Source organism: Schistocerca cancellata, chromosome 8, assembly GCF_023864275.1.
Source record: "Schistocerca cancellata isolate TAMUIC-IGC-003103 chromosome 8, iqSchCanc2.1, whole genome shotgun sequence".
In the NCBI taxonomy this organism is placed as follows: Eukaryota; Metazoa; Arthropoda; class Insecta; order Orthoptera; family Acrididae; genus Schistocerca; species Schistocerca cancellata.
In genome coordinates, this window is record NC_064633.1 from 521545208 (window position 1) to 521564351 (window position 19144).

General features: G+C 38.8%; 1 protein-coding gene across 1 annotated transcript in view; it reads left to right on the forward strand.

Annotated features, from left to right (window-relative positions):
- The window catches only part of LOC126094538 (E3 ubiquitin-protein ligase SH3RF2), a 204929-nt gene that overhangs the window by 124371 nt on the left and 61414 nt on the right, over positions 1-19144 (forward strand). Inside the window, exon 12 of the mRNA XM_049908968.1 lies at positions 4655-4809. Within this exon, the coding sequence (XP_049764925.1) occupies positions 4655-4809 (155 nt within the window). The remainder of the gene's footprint in view (positions 1-4654; positions 4810-19144) is intronic.

A 19144-nucleotide genomic window follows, 5' to 3' on the forward strand; every position in this document is an offset into this window, starting at 1 on the left:
GAGCTGTTCATAAGTATCCACACAACAGTCAGTTTGTCATGCCATCAGACTGCTGCCTTAAGTTATGGAGCCGTGTCGACATGTGTTACGGGACTTGTTGTAGTGGGGCATAGTTGCCACCGTTTTTCTGTATTTGGCACTATGGCCAACAACTTATTTAATTTCAGTCCTTGTTTCTTTTCTGTTAAATTTGTTTTTGTATTTTTCAATTTCTATTGTCTCTCTGTACATCCTAGCACAGTAATCATTGTATCTTGATAAAACCATAAAATCAGAGAAATGAATGTCCCAGTGCATAATCTGCTACTGCTGATTTCTCCGTGTTGTCCAGATGACAATTACTCACGGTTCCTTAAGGTCAGTTTAATGTTTATTGTTGTAGTTCCTGTGTACATTTGGCCTTGCGTGCAGGGGATTTTCTACACTCCTGTGACGATTTGTGAGTGTATGTCCTTTGCAGTGTTCAAATATTCATGCACATTTCTTGTCAATACTGTGTCTTCTAAGTACTCTGCTGATGTAGTGTATGACTATCTTTGTGAATGGGAGGAAAACTATCCCTTTATTTCGTTATTTTTCACTAGAAGCTCCAACATGTAGTGGCCTAGTTATCTACTTGTCACAGTAGCCATTTCTTCTGGATGCAGATCTGAAATGACTGAGCTTTCCCTCCAAGTCCTGTGATTCACAGATTCTTTCAGCCCGTTCTACCAATGTTTTGATTAATCCTTTTCTTTGCTTGGGGTGGTGGTTGGAATGTCTGTGAAGGTATCTATCCCTGTGAGAGGGTTTTCTGTAGTCTTTGTACACTAAAGTTCCAGCAGTTTTCTGAAGACGTACAGGGGGATTTTTTTTTCCCACCATGTACAAACTCTATACCTGCATGCTATGGTGACAGTGAATCACCAGTATCGGTGCAGCCAAAATGTGTAGTCTGGGATAATTGACAACAATATTTTGGGATCAGTCTTCCTTCCATGTTGCCTAACAGGCCGGAACTATTGGCATTCCTTGCAGGTGACTTTGCCTCCCCGGCTGGAAGAAGGGGAAGGATTATGTGGCTGCTGCATGATGCTCCAGCCCACGTCGCTGTTAACATCCAGACGCATCTCAATTGTGTCTTCCCTGCTCGATGGATTGGACAAGAGGTCCAGTTGCATAGCCTGCTTGTTCATCTGATCTCAACCCTTGAGATTTCTGGTTATGTGGTCATCTAAAATGTGTTGTGTATGCAGAACCCATTCCAGATGTGGATGCACTGTAGCAGTGTATTCATGCTGCTGGACACTGTTCGTATGCAGCCTGGTTGATGTGAGGCACATGGAAAACATTTTCAACACATACTGTAACTGTGGTTGCATGGTACAGCATGTATTTGACCAAAGTATCTGAAACAATGTGTGATTGAATAAATGGTCTCTAACATGAACACCATGCATTTCTGGACGTAAATTCATTATACCTTTTTTTTCCGTATTCTCTCATCGATCAATCCCTAGACTTTTTACACGGTGGAAAAAATCAACCTGTTTACATTCAAAAATGAAACTGGAACTCCTCTTTCCATAGTGAACTATATATTGGTATTAATATAATTCAGAAAATTTAGAAGTTCTGAAGTTCATTTTCTCCATGAGGCCATGTAATGAATGTACCATCCCTGTACTGAAACTGACATAAAGGTTTCTTATTGCCATCTGAGGACAGACTCTGTGCTCAGTGTGTTCCCCACAGCCACACCATAGGTTTGCTCATAGAACTTGTTGCCCCATTAAAAGTAAGTTGATCTGAGACAATCTTTAAATAGATCTGACATGTCTTTTTGCAAACATACTTTCCAACTTTTGTAACGTTATCCCATTAAGAGGGACCAAAACTTCCCATAATATCACTTGAACTGAACCTGAAGGATTTTAATTTTTTGATAAAATGATTAGATTCTCTAATGTAAGTGTAAGTTTTTCCTTTAAATGGCCGTAGGTGAGTGGCGAAGTGTTTGGTGGCAGTCCCGTAGATCAATCAGTAGAGCTAACAGTAGGTGTTAATGGAATGTGAAGTTTGTAAATTTGTGCCAAATCGTGCAGTTTTAGTGATAATGCTTCTGATTTGGTGAAATCCTTCTTGTCTAGGGAGAGATGAAAAAGTCTTTTATTAACTTATCCTTTATTGTAAGGAGAGAACTTCTGGGATCTCCCGTAAGCTCTTTCTATTTTGCTGGTTGTAATGTACTTTACTGTGGCAATCTTCCTTCCTCATTATCACGGTAGCACTACCCATATCTGCTGGAAGTATTAGAATGCCTTTATCAGTATGTAAATGTTGGCAAGCTTTCATCTTGCCTATTACTAAGTTATTGCTAGAGGGCTGGCTCCTGATGATGTCTCCAGCATTGAGAGATGAAACAGTAGGCAGAGGAATAGCCTTGGAGCATGACCTAACACTCATAAAAACAAAAAGCCCCAAGAATGCCAGTCTTGTTTCTCTGACATCCTCTTAAGCGGTGCCCACCTGAAGATCCAAATGGAGGACTATTTTACCTCCTGAATAACGGGAGAGGGTGCCATCACCATTTAACCTCACAGTAGTGCTGCATGCCCTACAGGGGACAAACAAATAGCTGTAGTTTCCTGTTGCTTTCAGCCTTTCACAGTATCAGCATAACAAGGTCATGTCAACGGAGCAAATAATTTTTAGGTGGTGCTATTGTCTTCACTTGGAACTTTTCTTCTTGAAGGTAACTAATGAACAGCCATTCTGTCTCCTTTTAATTTACAGTTTTCTCAACTGAACTTACTATGAATCAAAAGTAAAATTCAAGAATATTATGAAAAAAAAAGAGACTGCTACTAGCCTTGAAGATGATATTGTTGACATTCCAACCTTGGACTTTCCAAAAGTAAAATTTTTGCAAGGTAAATGTGAATGAAAAGGAGAAAGAATGGCTGGTCAGTAGTTACCTACATTCAAGAAGTAATGATAATAGACACACTTAAAAATTATTTACTTTGTTTGGGTGATTAGCAGCATTGAAAGTATGTAGTAGGCCCCATGTGTTGTGGCACTGGTGGGTACTTACGCTCAAGTCCCATAGCTTCTACTTGTCTGCAGCAGCAAAATGCTGGTTCTTTATAAATCTTCCTTTTCCCAGTTACAATTACTTGTGTTATGATGTAGAGTTTCGTAATCCGACAGGAGTAAGACTATGTAACTATAGTAATTTCACTAGTTAGCATGATACGGAACATAGCTGATGTTCACTCTGACTCCCACACTTTACAAAGGGTGGTCAGACACAGTCTGGAAAGCTTGTAAGGGTGTTTCAGGGTAGGTTGTGCTGACAAATAATTGCACTGTTTCTGAGTTAATTAGCATTGAAATTAGACAATGAGTCCATTGCATGCACAGATTCAGGCGCCATTGCATACACAAACTCAAGCGGTGTCACCAAAACGTGTTCTTCGATCAGTTTCCGAAAACCAAAGAGAGCAATGCAAAAATCGGACATGGTATGGTAGTAAGGATTGAACCAGAAGCCCAGACACTTGAGCCAGAAGCTGTGCAGTCTCATGTGTTATCATCTATGCAGTGAGAACTACTGACACACAGTGTATTTGATGGGCTGCTTGAATTTACATGTGCAACAGCCTGATTGGTTAACTTCAGTGTTAATTAACTCTGAAATGATGCACTGTATCAAATTTTCCTAACTATTCTCACCAAAACTTACCCTGCAACACCCTTACAAGCATTTCAGACTGTTTCTGATGACAACCCTTTATAATAGCTTGTAAAAGGATAATGGGAATTGACACTTTTCATACTTAGCTAGTAAACATATCCATTTAGTAGACAGATCTTTTATGTTGACATAAGTCACTTCAGTAGTACCAGTATAGTTTTTTCTTAATGAATTAACACATATTTCACGTTAACTCTGTTAGTGTCATCACATTATTCATAACTGTTACTTTTTAGCATCTGTGGTATATATTTTTTTCAAAATAAAATCTGAACATCAGTTGTAAAATGCAGATATTCATTTCACTTAATTGGTTTTGACAGAATACTCCATCTTCAGAAGTCTACAAAATTTAGGCAAAAATAAATCCCTAGAACATGGGCATACATGTAGGTAAAGTACAGTACCGTATTACAGAAACTCACATAATATTGGTTCAGCAGATGTCATTTCCTAAGTTCAGTGAATCGTAATGCCATGACATATTGCAGAGTGTAGGTAGTGTATGTGATTATTACATCCTCAATAGACATCACAATAAACTTCACTAATAGCTTGACAAGCTTGAACTGACATAAGGCATCAAGTTCACCATATTTCATTGTTTCTGTGCCAGTGTAAATAACAAATTTTTCCTCTTTGGATGACTCAAAGAGAATTATCAAAATGATCAGCACCGCTCATGATGCAATCTTCTGTGTATATATAGCAATTGCCATAAACCACTTGTCATGTGAATCACAGCTCCTCTTGGAGCTATGCAGATATGTAAAAGAGATATTCCTTTCTTGGATTTTGTGTCAGCCTTTAGTAGAGTGACAGAAGAGTTATTGATTTTCCTTACACAGGACAGGTCAGATTGGACACTAAACACAATATTTGTCATAATTTCTTCATATCTTCTTTGTTTTACAGGCAAAAGAGAAAAAAGAGAAAGGTGTTGGTTTAATGCGTCGTCTGACTAGCATGAAAAAGTCAAAATCACCACCTCCAACTACATATTCAATGGATAACCCTGTGTTTGAAGATGGTACAGTGGCAGCAAGTCCGTCACATCCGGTTCACGTCAGGTAAGGACCTTAGTCTAGTGGCTTGCTGAAATTATGAACTAGTTTTTTCTGCTAGAGTTTTCTGTAAGGCTAAATTTAATTTCATTAAACAAATTTCAAAATTTTATCAAATATGTGTTCGATACCAAAGGATGCTGCTGCTGCTGCCGCCCACTTACTGTATGCGAGGACATCATGTACTCTAGTGGACAGGCGTTGTGCATTTCTTTTTTCCTCACAACATTTGGATTTCTATGTCAAAATAAATGCAGAGGAATGTAATCTGATGATTATTTATAAATTTAATGATGTAAAATGTACACAATACTCCATATTCACTTACGGCATAAAAAACAAGACAGAACTTTACAAACTCCCCCACCCCTCTGGCTGTATTGGTTAGATTAGATTAGATTAGTACTTGTTCCATAGATCATGAATACGACACTTCGTAATGATGTGGAACGTGTCAGGTTAATAAAAGGTGTCTATACTAAGATATTACATTAGATAAAATATTACATGACACTCAATAATCTCTCTCTCTCTCTCTTTTGTGTGTGTGTGTGTGTGTGTGTGTGTGTGTGTGTGTGTGTGTGTTGAAATACGGCAAATGTTATCCCGGACGAGCCCCCAGTTGAAATACGGCTAAGACACAAGTTGAAATATGATCACTATTTTTTCTTATTTATTTAAATTTGCCATATTTCGTGACAGTACCTTTTCCATTAGACGTTTATACGACGATATAGTCTTGGCTTCAGTTGTCTGAGAATGATTCCACAATGCATCTTTGTTGGTTGCAATATTGACGTGGTTCAACGTGTTTCTCTCTTTTTGGTGTTTCAAATACAGTTTCTTCAAATGTAGTTTCTTCTTTTTTTAGTTAATACAAAAATAATAGTAACATACTTCAAAATGATTTATGACGGCGACCTTCACAATGTTCTTCCAACAACACCATGGTCAACACACACCAAGAGTTAGCTGCCGACTAAGTACAGTCAAAGAAGACTCCAACGTCAAAGATGTTTTACACCACACACAATCTTCCAGTTGTAATCAGTCTCTCTGCTATACTTCGATACATTTTCTAATAGTAATCAATATGCTTTTACTCTCAAAAACAGAAGTAAATTAACATATAATAAGACAAATTATAATAAATCCTGACAAAAATATAAGAAAACATTTACATTCGGTATCGACAAATATGGTAAAAAAAAATAACGTCTCCCAGATCCATTACAGTGTGTGTGTGTGTGTGTGTGTGTGTGTGTGTGTGTGTGTGTGTGTGTGTGTGTGGAGGTTGGGAAATTACCCACTTACTATATCCAAAAATTCATGTAATGAGTAGAAGGAGTTGCCATTAAGAAATTCTTTTAATTTCCTTTTAAATGCTATATGGCTATCTGTTAGACTTTTGATGCTATTAGGCAAGTGACGAAAGACTTTGTGGCAGTATAATTTACCCCCCTTCGGAGCCAAAGTTAGATTTAACCTTATTTATGCCCATTTATGAGCAGTATGGTAAGTTTGTTATTTTGTGCATAGTGGTAACAAATTCCCATCAGGTATCCAGATTTAGCTTTCCTTTGACTTCCATTAATCACTTAACCCAAATACTCTCTCTCTCTCTCTCTCCCTCTCTCTCTCTCTCTCTCTCTCTCTCCCCCTCCCCCCCCCCCCTCCCTCTCCCTCACTCTTGTGGCTGTTTGTGTGGTGTGCGTTTTGTGTGTTTCCTTGTTCACCTCATTAACAAAATCTTCTCATTTACTTTAAAATATCCAGTGCCCTGAAATTAATAATCTAGATCAGGGCCACTCACCAAGGCTGATTGTCTAGCATGTAGTCTTCTTTAAGTGAACAGAACGATGAGTGAGAGAGCGACAGTAAGAGCCACAGGACATCCTGCGTGCTGGCCTCAGTTGTCAGATGGAAAAACTTTAACAAAAACTGTTTTTAGCGCTACCAGGTGGTTATAATTAAAGAGATGATTTTTCGAGTGCTGTAGTGCGGGCTTATACATCACAGGATGCTGAATCATCATAGGTATGTTCATTAATTGGTGTGCTCACAAGGTATGCTGGAAAAAATGGGTGTGCTCACAAGGTATGCTGGAAAAAATGAGTGTTCCACTTTCTGCAACGAGGTGAAAATATGGCCCTGTAAGCAGTTAATGTGGTGTTGTTTTAGGAAGAGGTGAAGATCGATCAAACACGTGACAGTAATAGTTCTGGTGTGCTTATTAGGATTTGGTCACAAGTTACTACATGTGTTTAATATGGTCTCCCGACTCGGGAATGTCGACAGTTGCTCACAAGCATATCCATTGTAATCAGAGTGATATGTTGTCAGTGCCTTCTTTCAGATCAGGAAGAGTCCGTTTACAGTCCTGATATACAGTCTTTCAGATATCCAAACAACCAGAAGTCATGGATTTAGGTCAGAGAAAGTGGAAGGCCCACATCTTGAAGTAAATTTTCCACCTGGCAAGAGAGATGTAATGTCACCCCATCTTGCATAAAAATAGTAGTGTGGCCACAGTTGCATTCTTGCAAAACTAGAATCACCTGTTGCAGAACTAGGTACTCATAATATGCAAATGTCGCTGTCGCCTAACAGGCCTGCAAGGTGTCATCTCCTCAAAGAAAAACCGACCGGGGATGAAGGAGCTTGTGAAACCACACCACAACCACAGAAGATGAGTTCAGCAGATGTTCCTGCACAACATGTGTCTTGGGCTTCATTTGGTGCACGTTCTTAATCTTGCAGGGATACCAGTGTAAAATGCACTGCAAAATCTTTTTGAACTGTTGACCAGGAAGAGAGAATTCGCATGTCACAGCATGAGCACTGGCTGCAGAATTTAAGGCATGTGCTGCATGGTTGGCTGTAGCTACAGATACTTAATCAGCAGCTGCCATGGAAATGGGTCACCTCCGTCTCCCTTCTTAGACCATTTGTTGGTATGGGGCCTCTTTGCAGCTTTATGTGTCAGCAATATTCCTGGGATGCAGCACTACTATTGCTGCAACTTTGATACAACTACTTTTACCAGTAGTGCATGGTATTTGTTCTCAGTAGGCCTAGTCATTGTGTATGGCACAGAGAACTTCAACCTTTTTAAGCCTATACAACAACAGTCACTTCACAAAAGAAATCAACATGTGTCACCAAGTGACAAACAGCATACTCATGTCAAAACAGGAAACATTTCACATTCTGACTGCCTACAGTGCCATATTTTCACCTGGTGGCAGAAAGTGGAACTTCAATGTTTCAGCATCCTGCAATGTATATACCCTGTACTGCAGCACTCAAAACATCATTAGTTTAATTATAATCATCCGGTACATGGGAGTCAGTATCTTTTTACCAATTTTGATAGATATGCAAATTGTCATGTAAGTGTCATGTGATTTATGGCATAATGCCACAGAAAACTGAATTACTCAAGAGGACTTAGCACTTTATGACAAGTGTGAGGCAGTAATCCATGACCTGAAAGCCAGTCTGTAGTATTCACCACTTAATTTAAAAAATTGTATTTTTTTTTCAATGTAATGACAAAAGCATTAAATAGATCCATCTTCACTTGAGCAGCAATTGCGATGGTAGTTTTTAGCTTCAATAACAGATATGTTGTGGAGAAGTAGTTCCATTATTTGCAGCAAGGAGATCATCTAGGAAGAGAATCTGCAGATAGAATCAGCTGGAAACTTTCTTGTAAGATATTTAATGATCTGAAACCATTTTCTACAGACTACTTGATTAAAGAGTGTCTTTTAATAACAGCAGGAGAATAGTGTCTACAACTAGTGCCCAACATTGAGAGTCCAATGCAAGAAAAAACAAAGATATTGAGAAGGAAATAATAGAAAATGATTTTGTACTGATTCCGTGTGTCTTCATATTGTTTTGGTTTCTCACTGTTCTGTAGGTGTTAGCTGACTGCTATATATTGTGATCAGTGATTAACATACTCATTTATGATTGCAAATCAGGAAGTCTTTGCACCCCCCCCCCCCCCCATTTTATATCCAAATTACAGTTGTAAATGCAGAGTCAACATATCTGTTTGACACGGGCCTTATCTGGCTGTAGCACGGCGGCATAGTGCTGCTGTCAATTGTTGAAGATGGCGAGTGTGCTTGACATGTTGACAGTGTAGGAGCAGTGAAGTATTGATTCATTTCCTCTCGCACAAAGAACGAGTGCCCATTGAAATCCACAGGGAAATGCCCTTCCTGTGTGAACAACAGTGTTTTGCTGTGAGAAGTGTGAGATGGTGGTGTTGCAAGGTCGAAAAAGGCTGTGAAGACTTGCATTACAATAAGCGTTCGGGGACACCACGTTTGTCACAGGATGACGTCATATCCAATATGAATGAACGCAATGGTGAAATTGGATTGGCATGTACACCTCGAGACATTTCTCAGGAGCTTGGCATTTTTTTATATGGGAGTGTTTAATACCTTGTTCATGGGTCCTTAGGGTGCTGGAAGGTTTCATGTCAGAGGATGCCTAAACAGTTGAATGATACGATAAATGGCAAGAGAATGAGTGCTTCACTGAGTCACCTGTGAGGAGAGTGACAGTTTTCCGGACTTTTGTTACTGACAATGAAGTATGGGTACTGCATTTCATGCTGGAATTGAAGGGGGAGCATGGTGTGGAAACATCCAGATTCAGTTGAGACAAAAAAAAATTCTGTTCAGTGCCATATGTTGGGAAAGTGATGTTAATGGTCTTCTGGGGTGGTTGTGGACCTCTCCTGCCAATCCGAGCAGGGAATATCAGCACCCAGGGCAGGAAAGGGGAGGAAGAGTGTGGTTCATTTGTCACTAGGTGCAGCCATCAGTGCTGATGATTACTGTTTCACACTGTCATGTCTACAGGCTGTCATCAACAAGAACTGCTGAAGGATCCTCGATGTGGGCAATGTGATTACCCCAGTGGCAGCGCAAGGCCAGTTGCAGTGACCAGAACTGCCGACAAGCTCTGGTCGTTTCACTGGGAGAGTCTGGGCTACCCAGCGTACAGTCCAGACCTTGCCCCTATTTGTTTGTGCATTCTCAATCCACTGAAGAAGTTACTAACAGGACAGCGATTCACGTGCAACTATGAAGCCAAGGCAACATCTGATGGTGGTTCCACAGTCAGCCGGACGAATTTTATCATAGGGTTGTCTCAGATTTAGTGCTGTGGTGGAACAAATGTCTGAAATGGTGTGAGGACTACAAGGAAAACTAGTCGGGCACATAGAATAGTACATATGATAATAAGTACCTGTAGTTGTATGTACCTTATTTTGGTTAGTAAAAAATAAGGGCAAAGACTTTCTGATTTGTCCTCGTAGTTTATAGTTACTTTTAGTCTGTGGCGTTTATTTGTTTGCAGGTCTTTCCCTTACATTATAAAGTGTATGTTATTAAGTTCACTGCAACATTTTTTTAATTATTAACAGTTACATGTGTTTGATCAATATTTCTGAGATTTTTCTTCAGGTTCCCCTATTTTGAATCAGTCTTCAGAACATTTGCTTGTTTATGACTAAGAAAAACGGCAACTGCTATATTTTATTTGCGAGACTATTACTTCTGATAGATTGAGCTTGGGGCCACTGTGCACCACATGACGCATTCTACGATGCACCTGTCACTCTATGGTATTACTTTTTTCGGTGGACACTCTCACTCCTAGGGCCTGTGCTCCATGGAGCAAGAGCCAGTCTCATTGCTGAGTAGAACACTAGCATGAACAATCTTGATTTAGACTAAGTCATCATGGTTAAAGTACAGGTAGCTAAAGTTTATCTGTTACTTGTGCAGAAACATAGGTTTTCTGATGACATTGTAATTTTGTCAGAGACAGCATAGGTTTTGGAAGAATGGTGTCATGGAAAGAGGTTACAAGGTGAACATCACCAAAAGTAAGACAAGGGTAATAGGATGCAGTCAAGTTAATCAGACAGTACTTCTATAATTAGATGAGGAAATGAGACATCAAAAACAGTATCCAAATTTTGTTATTCAGACACCAAAATAATAGATGATGGCAGTGACAATATTTCACAAATGAATAAAGATATTCAGGAAGTGAAAACAGCAAATTAAATATAAAATTGAGGTGGCTGTCAGAGCTCTAATACTGCCAGTAGTTCCAGAGCTACATGAAACCAACAAAAATGCTCCATTACTGTACTTAGAAATTAATTAATGCCATTAACAAAATTGATAAAACTCTCAGGAAGATGCCAACATATGCTGATGAGAAGCAAATCAGGGTAGTGTCAGTTGGAGGGTGCTAATGGGAGATAAATGGTGTAAACTCTGAGATGTGTATGTGGAGAGGAGACAACTGTACGAGACACATTTACGAGACAGCTGTGACAGTTTGGGTTGCAAGTTAGCCACATTGATAAAGTATTTGTCATGAGAAGTGCTAAATTCAGGACTGTAAATTCTGGAGGGGCTTTATGTTTGGCACATAATGAGCAGCACCGAGTACTTTAACTTTTGATGGAACTTTGCATCCACAGTGATACTAGGCTTCTGATGCTAAAAGTTTTTGGGACTTAAGGATAGTTAGTTGATGATTGAGTGTCTTCGGAGGGACATGTATAATTTAGCATTAGTAAGTCCGGTTTGCCGTACTGGTTCTATGATTCACGACACTCTGCACATTTGTCTGAGGATAATAAAGCATTTACGGAACTTTAGTTCTCACATGTGTTGATTAAATTTTAAATCAGCGCTACATTGTAATTTTTAAGGAATATGTATAGGCGATTTCCATGATAAATGTTCACAGAAACAAAATGTGAGGGTGCAAAACCCCTTTGATATGGATGAGCTACTAACATTAAATGGTTATCCATCCAGCGCCTTCCACTGCCAGGATAAAATCGTTGATATTAAGAAAGAACTTTATATTATTTTAAAACCACAGTTAGGAGCAAAGGTCAAGGTTCACCAGATGTGGGTCACAATAGTTAAGCAGAGACTTGCACACGATAGACTAACATGGAGAACTGCATCAAATCAGTCTTTGGGCTAAATACCACAACAACACTACCATTTGTAAATATAAAAAAGGCGTTTGGACTCAACACAGGAAACATACTTCACAGGGATTGTTTAGAAAATACTGAACCGTGAATACGTCCTTGGACAATAACTTTCAGTGATTCTGATCTTACCTATGACTTTAAAATAAAATAAAGTTTATATGAATGTTAATGGTTTTATCCCTGCATAGTGTATGTGAGGCACAGATAACTGAAATATCATGGCTAATGTGAACAATGTAAAACATCAGTATGCCATTTTTACAGTCTGTCTAAGAGCTGTCATTTCTTCTAGAGTGGACAGCTGACATTGTTCTCAATGGCTGGGTTTTTCTCTCCACCAGCCAAGAACATGTCTGTCAGCAAGACCCTTGCTGTCCAGTGCATGCTGACTCACTCCTCTTAAATAAGCTAACCACCACATGGCTGCTAGCTCTCATTGTGCTGTCATACTGTGCATGTATATCATCACATTGTCTGACAGGGATATCATCTTGTTTTGTCACTAACTACACTGTAGTTCATAGGAATTGTAAACAGTGAAGAACTGTGGGGTCAAGGAGATTTGAATTCTTGTCTGACTATATGGTCCACTGGAGCTGTGAAGGACACACTAAGTACCATATATTCTTGGTCCAAAGAGTGTGGGAAATGACAGAAGTTGAATAAATGAGTACGTGATCATCTCACAGAACAGCAAATGTCATATGTTCTGAAGTATATTTGTCAATTGTCTTTGGAAAAATGCTTAATTTTTGCGTAGAGCAGCACTGAGACAGAAAAAATAGGTAAAATATGATAACTCATATTGCTGTTCAGTGGTAAGATGCTTCTATTCTTGTATGGGACTAAATCCATTTTGACTGCTGCTGCTCTTGACGACGAGTGAAACAATTAGGAAAAACACAGTTATCACTTATCTGATACAGACTGGGCTGTATAAGAGCACAAGTGCTCTTCAACCTGTATTTACAGATTGTTTAATTGTTCTGCTAATTTCTTATTTTTCTGTTGATAATTATGGTCAACAGTGCCATATTTGAGTGATTATTTTAAGGAAACTATTGAAAGCTGAATAACATTGATAAATTTAATTACTTGTTTAAATTTGCTGTATACTATAAATTCATTGGATATTCTAAGAGTGACATTATCATCACAGTAGTTGTCACAGGGAAGAATTTCAGTGGTAAGAGTTTATTTTGGCTGAGGTCCTCGTGCTGTTCTTCTATGATGTATAGAAAGGATGGTGGATAAAAAAGGGTATTTTGAAAGAGGTGACAGTTTTCCAGGTGTTACAGAAGAAAATACTATGAAAAATATCACAAATCCTTTTAATTCAATATAATGTTGGGGAATTAATTCTCAAACAACTACTAATCACTCCCTAGCCACAGTTCCCATGCAATCCACATCACAATAAATAAATCTATCCTGATATGGATGGTATCAAAATTTTGTTCCTCGGGTAAGTGGCTCATTACGCTTTCTTTTGTTTTAAATTGAAATTTTTTTCCAGCTTCACAGGAAAATTTTCTATAATGGAAACCACAGAAATTCAATTTCGAATGAAGATTTGGATCAAAGTAGTCACTGGCTCAAATATAGAATTCCTCTAAATATGTGAAAAATATGTCTGCTGTTGATTGCTTACACTTGTTCTCTTTAAGAGTGTACATTGTCTTGTATGAGCTAAGTTGTGTTTTGTAACTGCATGTGCATGTTATACAAATTATAGATTCATGCCTTTCAAAGCACAAGCGGTTTGTGTTTAAACCTTCTCACTGTAAGCTTTGTCATATTTGCATGCTGTGTTTATTTTTGTGTGACTTGATGCATATGGACTCAGTTCTGTAGGTTGATTAGTAAATTGAACATGTTGTAGAAATACATGTAGAAAATATGTACTTAAATGAATGCGAGCAACATTAGTGTGATTAAACTGAAGTAGACTTGTTGTGTGTTGTGGTCTTCATTCCAGATACTGGTTTGATGCAGCTCTCTGTGCTAATCTATCCTGTGCAAGCTTCTTCATCTCAGACTAAATGCTGCAACCTACATCCTTCTGAATTTGCTTAGTGTATTCATCTCTTTGTCTGCCTCTACGATTTTTACCCTCTACGCTGCCCTCCAATACTGAAGTAGTGATTCTTTGATGCCTCAGAACATGTCCTACCAACTGATCCCTTCTTTGTAGTCAAGTTGTGCCACAAATTTCTCTTCTCCCCAATTCTATTCAGTACCTCCTCACTGGTTATGCGATCTACCCATCTAATCTTCAGCATTCTTCTGTAGCACCACATTTCGAAAACTACTACTCTCTAATTGTCTCAACTATTTATTATCCATGTTTCACTTCCATTTGTGGCTACATTCCATACAAATACTTTCAGAAAAGACTTCCTGACCCTTAAATCTACATTCGATGTTAACAAATTTCTCTTCTTCAGAAACGCTATCCTTGACATTGCCAGTCTACATTTGGTATCCTCTCTACTTCGACCATCATCAGTTATTTTGCACCCCAAATAGCAAAACTTGCCTTCTATTTAAAGTGTCTCATTTCCTGATCCAATTCCCACAGCATCACCTGATTTAATTCGACTACATTCAGTTATCCTTGTTTTGATTTTGTTGATGTTCATCTTATATCCTCCTTTCAAGACACTGTCCAGTCCGTTCAGCTGCTCTTCCAAGTCCTTTGCTGTCTCTGACAGAATTACAATGTCATCGGCAAACCCTTAAAGTTTTTATTTCTTCTCCATGGACTTCAATTCCTACTCCAAAAGTTTCTTTTGTTTCCTTTACTGCTTGCTCAATATACAGGCTGAATAACATCTGGGATAGGCTACAACCCTGTCTCACTCCCTTCCAACCACTGCTTCTCTTTCATGCTCCTCGACTCTTGTAACTACCATCTGGTTTCTGTACAAATTGCAAATAACCTTTCGCTCCCTGTATTTCATGCCTGCCACCTTCAGAATTTGAAAGAGAGTATTCCAGTCAACATTGTCAAAAGCTTTCTCTAAGTCTACAAATGCTAGAAATGTAGGTTTGCCTTTCCTTAATCTTTCTTCTAAGATAAGTCGTAGGGTCACTACTGCCTCACATGTTCCAATATTTCTACGGAATCCAAAATGATCTTCCCTGAGGTCAGCGTCTACCAATTTTTCCATTCATCTGTAAAGAATTCGCGTTAGTATTTTGCAGCAGTGACTTATTAAACTGATAGTTCTGTAATTTTCACATCTGTCAACACCTGCTTTCTTTGGGATTGGATTTATTATATTCTTCTTCAAGTCTGAGGGTATTTCACTTGTCTCATACATCTTGTTCACCAGATGGTAGAATTTTTTCTGGGCTGCCTCTCCCAAGGCTGTCAGTAGTTCTAACGGAATGTTGTCTACTCCTGGGGCCTTGTTTCGACTTAGGTCTTTCAGTGCTCTGTCAAACTCTTCACACAGCATCATAGTTCCCATTTCATCTTCATCTTCCTGCTCTTCCATTTCCATAATATTGTCCTCAAGTACCTCGTCCTTGTATAGACACTCTGTATACTCCTTCCACCTTTCTGCTTTCCCTTCTTTGCTTAGAAGTGGGTTTCCATCTGAGCTCTTGATATTCATGCAAGTGGCTCTCTTTTCTCCAAAGGTATCTTTAATTTTCCTGTAGGCAGTATCTATCTTACCCCTCATGAGATATGCCTCTACATCCTTACATTTGTCCTCTAGCCTTCCCTGTTTAGCCATTTTGCACTTCCTGTCGATCTCATTTTTGAGACGTTTGTAATCCTTTTTGCCTGCTTCATTTACTGCATTTTTATATTTTCTCCTTTCATCAATTAAATTCAATGTTTTTTCTGTTACCCAAGGATTTCTACTAGCCCTCGTCTCTTTACCTGCTTGATCCTCTGCTGCCTTTACTACTTCATCCTTCAGAGCTACCCATTCTTCTTCTACTATATTTCTTTCCCCCATTCCTGTCAATTGTTCCCTTATGCTCTCCCTGAAACTCTGTACAACCTCTGTTTCGTTTAGTTTATCCAGGTCCCATCTCCTTTTTGCAGTTTCTTCAGTTTTAATCTACAGCTCATAACCAACATACTGTGTTCAGAGTCCACATCTGCCCCTGGAAATGTCTTACAATTTAAAACCTGGTTCCTAAATCTCTGTCTTACCATTATATAATCTATCTGATACCTTCTAGTATCTCCAGGATTCTTCCATGTGTACAACCTTCTTTTATGATTCTTGAACCAAGTGTTAGCTATGATTGTTATGTTCTGTCCAAAATTCTGCCAGTTGGCTTCATCTTTCATTCCTTACCCCCATTGCATATTCACCCACTGCTTTTCCTTCTCTTCCTTTTCCTGCTGTCGAATTCCAGTCCTCCATGACTATTAAATTTTCGTCTCCCTTCAGTGTCTGAATAATTTCCTTTACCTCATTGTACATTTCTTCAGTCTCTTTGTCATCTGCAGAGCTAGTTGGCGTATAAACTTGTACTGTTGTGTTAGTTGTGGGCTTTGTGCCTATCTTGACTACAACAATGCACTCACTGTGCTGTTCATAGTAGCTTACCTGCCTTTCTATTTTTTTATTCATCGTTAAACCTACTCCTGCATTACCGCTTTTTGATCTTGTATTAATAACCCTGTATTTACCTGACCTGAAGTCTTGTTCCTCCTGCCACTGAACTTCACTAATTCCCACTATATCTAACTTTAACCTATCCATTTCCCCTTTTGAATTTTCTAACCTACCTGCCTGATTAAGGGATCTGACATTCCACACTCCAATCTGTAGAACGCCAGATTTCTGTTTCCTGATAACGAGGTGGTCCTCACTAGTCCCCGCCTGGAGATCCGAATGGGGGACTAATTTTCCTCCAGAATATTTTACCCAAGAGGACGCCATCATCATTTAACCGTACAGTAAAGCTTCATGCCCGTGGGAAAAATTACAACTGTAGTTTCCCCTTGCTTTCAGCCGTTCGCAGTACCATCGCAGCAGGACCGTTTTGCTTAATGTTACAAGGCCAGATCAGCCAGTCATCCAGACTGTTGCCCCTGCAACTACTGAAAGGCTGCTGTCCCTCTTCAGGAACCACATGTTTGTCTGGCTTTTCAACAGATACCTCTTCGTTGTGGTTGCACCTGCGGTACGGCTATCTGTGTCGCTGAGACGTACAAGCCTCCCCACCAGTGGCAAGGTCCATGCTTCAAGGTGGGGGATTAAAAATCGAATAAAAAAAGTCTTGATGGCATTTTCAGATTTTTAATTTGCCAGCAACCGGTTTTGGACCTTTCCTCAAACTATCTTCAGGCTTTTCCCCACCATTATGGCTGGTGGTGGTGGCGAATGAAGCGAGATCCGTAGAAGTAAAATTGTCACTTTCAAGGATCTCACTCCGTCTGTTGCCATCAGCAGCCATAATGGCGGGGAAAAGCCCAAAGATGGTCTGGGGAAAGGGCTGCAACCGGTTGCTAACAAATAAAAAATCTGAAAATGCAATCGAGACTCTTTTTATTTGATTTTTAGTATTTTACTCTGATCACTGTGCTCCAATTACAGAATGCCTTCTAAAATTTTGAACTAGTCTTGCCCCTTCTTTTTTTTATTTTTATTTATTTATTTATTTATTTATTTAATCCAGTAGTACTAATCTGATTGGGAGCTAGTCAGTGTATTGCTTGGTCCTGGCGGGTATGTTTACTCCTTATACAGCATCAGGCCATTGCAGTAGAATTCTGTATCAGCAAACTGATTGATGTGATAATTTAGAAGGTAAACTGGACGAAATTTGTCCATGCCTTTATTTTGCAACGGGGCTATCTAGCCACTGGTTCATGTTTCTCTAGTCGTGCATCAGTTTTCTAGTTTTTTACTGTTCATACAGGGCGTATGGTAGTAAAAAGTTACAAAGACCTTCAAAACCCACCACATAGAAGTGGAAAGTTCCGGTCGCAGCCTATTGAAAGGATTACCATGTCATTGCTCATGTATAATAAATCAGCTCACATGTGCTCACATTAATTATATACTATACACGAGATGGATATTAATATAGCAAATTATAGGCAGATAAAGCATCAAAGCAGGCAGTTTGCCCAAATCCCAATAAATGTCCAACAGCACTTTCTTTCTTTCTTTCTTTCTAAGCACTACATTACTTATCATTGAATGTTTGACAGGAGTCATAGTGTTTTCACGCATTACTGAGTTTTCTGGGATGGACATTTTTATCTACTGTAACTCAGTCTTTTGATATCTCAGAGTGCGAGAACTTCAGAGTTGTTTTCAGTGTCTCAGTATCTACAAAACTGTTATTTTTTTCCTCTCTTTCGCAAGAGGAACGAAACTTGTCAAAAATTTAGCACTACCAGTATAGAAGTTTGATAATAAAGGATCTCTGTATTTCATTGACTGTAATCTGACTCTGTATCAATGCAGCTGATTAATTATTGTTGCCTCTGGTAAGAACGACCAATCTGGTTTTTTGGTTTTTATCTTGTTTATGCTGCTGGCAGAATCAGGTCATAATCAAGTGTACTGATTGGCAGGAAAGTGTCATCACTTGCTTATGCAGCATTTGAAATTGGCTTTTGAAGCTATAATTATAGGCTAAAGCTGATCCTTTGCAATAATGGAGGATAAGGGGCACTGAAGGTTTGGAGCACAAGTTAGGAAATAAAACTGATGTTTTGGCTTCTAGCATTTTTATCGGGTTCTTCTACCACAGCATTGGAACTGTTTTTTATCTTGAATGCGGCCAGTGTAAAGTTACTTGAAGCTTAAATTACTAACCCGTCAGTATTATCAGTTTATTGTGATACATTTGTGTTGTATTTAATTTGAATGTGCAATGTAAATTGTGTAAGTTTCATATATTGCACTGAACAGTGTAAATGTTGTTAGTGAGAAACAGCAATAACAGTGTTTCCCTCTCTAAATTTGCAAAAGTGATTGTTGTCATAAACTGTTTATTTGAAACACACGGTATCATTATTTTGCTTAAATGATATGTTTGTGTACATACACATGAAATGCTAGAGAATATTCCATATTGGATATACAGCCGACTACTACTACCTGCTCTGTTTCTTTGTTGAATTAATTTCATTGTGTAGGAAGTAAGGAAAAAATACTTTGTGTGCAGTAGATGTTTTTTTACATTTTTTTTATCAAAAACACAGTTGGAAATTAGTATAGTATTGACAGATATTGCTTTAGTGTTTTCCTCTCCAGCTACTTGTTTCCAAAGCACCACACAGTAAACAGTGTT